The sequence below is a fragment of the Anopheles aquasalis genome, chromosome 2 (assembly GCF_943734665.1).
Source record: "Anopheles aquasalis chromosome 2, idAnoAquaMG_Q_19, whole genome shotgun sequence".
In the NCBI taxonomy this organism is placed as follows: domain Eukaryota; kingdom Metazoa; phylum Arthropoda; class Insecta; order Diptera; family Culicidae; genus Anopheles; species Anopheles aquasalis.
This window is the reverse complement of record NC_064877.1, coordinates 3,182,501-3,187,500: the sequence shown is the minus strand read 5'-3', so window position 1 is coordinate 3,187,500 and position 5,000 is coordinate 3,182,501. Positions and strand designations below refer to the sequence as shown.

The 5,000-nt window shown below is 51.6% G+C and overlaps 1 protein-coding gene across 1 annotated transcript in view; it reads left to right on the top strand.

Annotated features, from left to right (window-relative positions):
- LOC126581334 (microtubule-associated protein futsch) overlaps positions 1-5,000 on the top strand; it is a 45,673-nt gene that overhangs the window by 30,133 nt on the left and 10,540 nt on the right. Inside the window, exon 6 of the mRNA XM_050244910.1 lies at positions 1-5,000. This exon is cut by the window's left edge and continues 5,302 nt beyond it; it is cut by the window's right edge and continues 4,974 nt beyond it. Coding sequence (XP_050100867.1) covers positions 1-5,000 — 5,000 coding nt within the window.

Genomic DNA, 5,000 nt, shown 5'->3' with positions numbered 1-5,000 from the left:
AGGAAGTCCGGCATCTTCCGGTAAATCATCACCAGATTTGAAAACTTCTCCAACATCGATCGAAGAGAAGGATAAACATGAGCTGCCAGAAAAGGTTGTTCCCGCACTGGACACATTGAAAAAAACACCAGAGCTGTCTACAGTGTTGACTGATATCCGCAAGGAATCGTTGGCGGAACAGTATGATCACATTGATGATACAAGACGCGAATCAGCTATCAGTACCTTCAGCGAGCGTGATTACACCAAGGACGAGAGCTCTTTTGTCGATGAGTGTCGCGATTCATCTCGTGCACATTCTATCTCTAGCCATATCAGCGATCTAAAGGAAGATTCTGCGGACCTAAAATCAGTTGCCGACTTTCTAAAGGAATCTGATGAACGAGATGAGCATGGTGCGGAGGTATTCTCCGATGAAATTAAAATTAAAGAATTGTCCAGTCCAGAATCAGTGACAAGTCAAAAGACAGTTTCTGAAAAAGAACCTCTAGAAAAAATTATTCAAGGCAATCAAATTCAATCTATTGAAACTACCAAAGAAAAACAAGAAACTGATCTGAAAGCTGACGCGAAGGATGCATCTCGACCAGCTTCTGCGGCCAGTGAAAAGGATGAATCACGTCCACAATCAGCGATCGACGAGAAGGCAGCATTTGAGAAGTCTGTTGATCTGAAAGCTGACGCGAAGGATGCATCTCGACCAGCTTCTGCGGCCAGTGAAAAGGATGCATCACGTCCACAATCAGCGATCGATGAAAAGGCCGCATCCGAGAAGTCTGTTGATCTGAAGGCCGAGACTAAGGACGAGTCTCGCCCAGCTTCTGCGGCCAGTGAAAAGGATTCATCACGTCCACAATCAGGGATCGACGAAAAGGCAGCATCTGAGAAGTCTGTTGATCTGAAAGCCGACGCGAAGGATGCATCTCGACCAGCTTCTGCGGCCAGTGAAAAGGATGCATCGCGACCACAATCAGCGATCGACGAAAAGGCAGCATCTGAGAAGTCTGTTGATCTGAAAGCTGACGCGAAGGATGCATCTCGACCAGCTTCTGCGGCCAGTGAAAAGGATGCATCACGTCCACAATCAGCGATCGATGAAAAGGCCGCATCCGAGAAGTCTGTTGATCTGAAGGCCGAGACTAAGGACGAGTCTCGCCCAGCTTCTGCGGCCAGTGAAAAGGATTCATCACGTCCACAATCAGGGATCGACGAAAAGGCAGCATCTGAGAAGTCTGTTGATCTGAAAGCCGACGCGAAGGATGCATCTCGACCAGCTTCTGCGGCCAGTGAAAAGGATGCATCGCGACCACAATCAGCGATCGACGAAAAGGCAGCATCTGAGAAGTCTGTTGATCTGAAAGCTGACGCGAAGGATGCATCTCGACCAGCTTCTGCGGCCAGTGAAAAGGATGCATCACGTCCACAATCAGCGATCGACGAGAAGGCAGCATCCGAGAAATCTGTTGATCTGAAGGCCGCGACTAAGGACGAGTCTCGCCCAGCTTCTGCGGCCAGTGAAAAGGATGCATCACGACCACAATCAGCGATCGACGAAAAGGCAGCATCTGAGAAGTCTGTTGATCTGAAAGCTGACGCGAAGGATGCATCTCGACCAGCTTCTGCGGCCAGTGAAAAGGATGCATCACGTCCACAATCAGCGATCGATGAAAAGGCCGCATCCGAGAAGTCTGTTGATCTGAAGGCCGAGACTAAGGACGAGTCTCGCCCAGCTTCTGCGGCCAGTGAAAAGGATGCATCACGACCACAATCAGCGATCGATGAAAAGGCCGCATCCGAGAAGTCTGTTGATCTGAAGGCCGAGACTAAGGACGAGTCTCGCCCAGCTTCTGCGGCCAGTGAAAAGGATGCATCACGACCACAATCAGCGATCGACGAAAAGGCAGCATCTGAGAAGTCTGTTGATCTGAAAGCTGACGCGAAGGATGCATCTCGACCAGCTTCTGCGGCCAGTGAAAAGGATGCATCGCGACCACAATCAGCGATCGACGAAAAGGCAGCATCTGAGAAGTCTGTTGATCTGATAGCTGACGCGAAGGATGCATCTCGACCAGCTTCTGCGGCCAGTGAAAAGGATGCATCACGTCCACAATCAGCGATCGATGAAAAGGCCGCATCCGAGAAGTCTGTTGATCTGAAGGCCGAGACTAAGGACGAGTCTCGCCCAGCTTCTGCGGCCAGTGAAAAGGATGCATCACGACCACAATCAGCGATCGACGAAAAGGCAGCATCTGAGAAGTCTGTTGATCTGAAAGCTGACGCGAAGGATGCATCTCGACCAGCTTCTGCGGCCAGTGAAAAGGATGCATCACGACCACAATCAGCGATCGACGAAAAGGCAGCATCTGAGAAGTCTGTTGATCTGAAGGCTGACGCGAAGGATGCATCTCGACCAGCTTCTGCGGCCAGTGAAAAGGATGCATCACGACCACAATCAGCGATCGACGAAAAGGCAGCATCTGAGAAGTCTGTTGATCTGAAAGCTGACGCGAAGGATGCATCTCGACCAGCTTCTGCGGCCAGTGAAAAGGATGCATCACGTCCACAATCAGCGATCGATGAAAAGGCCGCATCCGAGAAGTCTGTTGATCTGAAGGCCGAGACTAAGGACGAGTCCCGCCCAGCTTCTGCGGCCAGTGAAAAGGATTCATCACGTCCACAATCAGCGATCGACGAAAAAGCAGCATCCGAGAAATCTGTTGATCTGAAGGCCGAGACTAAGGACGAGTCTCGCCCAGCTTCTGCGGCCAGTGAAAAGGATGCATCACGTCCACAATCAGCAATCGACGATAAGGCCGCATCTGAGAAGTCTGTTGATCTGAAGGCTGACGCGAAGGATGCATCTCGCCCAGCTTCTGCGGCCAGTGAAAAGGATGCATCACGTCCACAATCAGCGATCGACGAAAAGGCAGCATCTGAGAAGTCTGTTGATCTGAAGGCTGACGCGAAGGATGCATCTCGACCAGCTTCTGCGGCCAGTGAAAAGGATGCATCGCGACCACAATCAGCGATCGACGATAAGGCCGCATCTGAGAAGTCTGTTGATCTGAAGGCCGAGACTAAGGACGAGTCTCGCCCAGCTTCTGCGGCCAGTGAAAAGGATGCATCACGTCCACAATCTGCGATCGACGAAAAGGCAGCATCTGAGAAGTCTGTTGATCTGAAGGCTGACGCGAAGGATGCATCTCGACCAGCTTCTGCGGCCAGTGAAAAGGATGCATCACGACCACAATCAGCGATCGATGAGAAGGCAGCATCTGATAAGTCTGTTGATCTGAAAGCTGACGCGAAGGATGCATCTCGACCAGCTTCTGCGGCCAGTGAAAAGGATGCATCACGACCACAATCAGCGATCGACGAGAAGGCAGCATCTGAGAAATCTGTTGATCTGAAGGCTGACGCGAAGGATGCATCTCGACCAGCTTCTGCGGCCAGTGAAAAGGATGTATCACGTCCACAATCAGCGATCGACGAGAAGGCAGCATCTGAGAAGTCTGTTGATCTGAAGGCCGAGACTAAGGACGAGTCTCGCCCAGCTTCTGCGGCCAGTGAAAAGGATGGATCACGTCCACAATCAGCGACCGATGAGAAGGCAGCATCTGAGAAATCTGTTGATCTGAAGGCTGACGCGAAGGATGCATCTCGACCAGCTTCTGCGGCCAGTGAAAAGGATGCATCACGACCACAATCAGCGATCGACGAGAAGGCAGCATCTGAGAAATCTGTTGATCTGAAGGCTGACGCGAAGGATGCATCTCGACCAGCTTCTGCGGCCAGTGAAAAGGATGAATCACGTCCACAATCAGCGATCGACGAGAAGGCCGCATCCGAGAAATCTGTTGATCTGAAGGCCGAGACTAAGGACGAGTCTCGCCCAGCTTCTGCGGCCAGTGAAAAGGATGCATCACGTCCACAATCAGCAATCGACGATAAGGCCGCATCTGAGAAGTCTGTTGATCTGAAGGCTGACGCTAAGGATGCATCTCGCCCAGCTTCTGCGGCCAGTGAAAAGGATGCATCACGTCCACAATCAGCGATCGACGAAAAGGCAGCATCTGAGAAGTCTGTTGATCTGAAGGCTGACGCGAAGGATGCATCTCGCCCAGCTTCTGCGGCCAGTGAAAAGGATGCATCACGACCACAATCAGCGATCGACGAAAAGGCAGCATCTGAGAAGTCTGTTGATCTGAAGGCTGACGCGAAGGATGCATCTCGACCAGCTTCTGCGGCCAGTGAAAAGGATGGATCACGTCCACAATCAGCGATCGATGAGAAGGCAGCATCTGATAAGTCTGTTGATCTGAAAGCTGACGCGAAGGATGCATCTCGACCAGCTTCTGCGGCCAGTGAAAAGGATGCATCACGTCCACAATCAGCGATCGACGAAAAGGCAGCATCCGAGAAATCTGTTGATCTGAAGGCTGACGCGAAGGATGCATCTCGACCAGCTTCTGCGGCCAGTGAAAAGGATGCATCACGACCACAATCAGCGATCGATGAGAAGGCAGCATCCGAGAAATCTGTTGATCTGAAGGCTGACGCGAAGGATGCATCTCGACCAGCTTCTGCGGCCAGTGAAAAGGATGAATCACGTCCACAATCAGCGATCGACGAGAAGGCAGCATCCGAGAAATCTGTTGATCTGAAGGCCGAGACTAAGGACGAGTCTCGACCAGCTTCTGCGGCCAGTGAAAAGGATGCATCACGTCCACAATCAGCAATCGACGATAAGGCCGCATCTGAGAAGTCTGTTGATCTGAAGGCTGACGCGAAGGATGCATCTCGCCCAGCTTCTGCGGCCAGTGAAAAGGATGCATCACGTCCACAATCAGCGATCGACGAAAAGGCAGCATCTGAGAAGTCTGTTGATCTGAAGGCTGACGCGAAGGATGCATCTCGACCAGCTTCTGCGGCCAGTGAAAAGGATTCATCACGTCCACAATCAGCGATCGACGAAAAGGCAGCATCCGAGAAATCTGTTG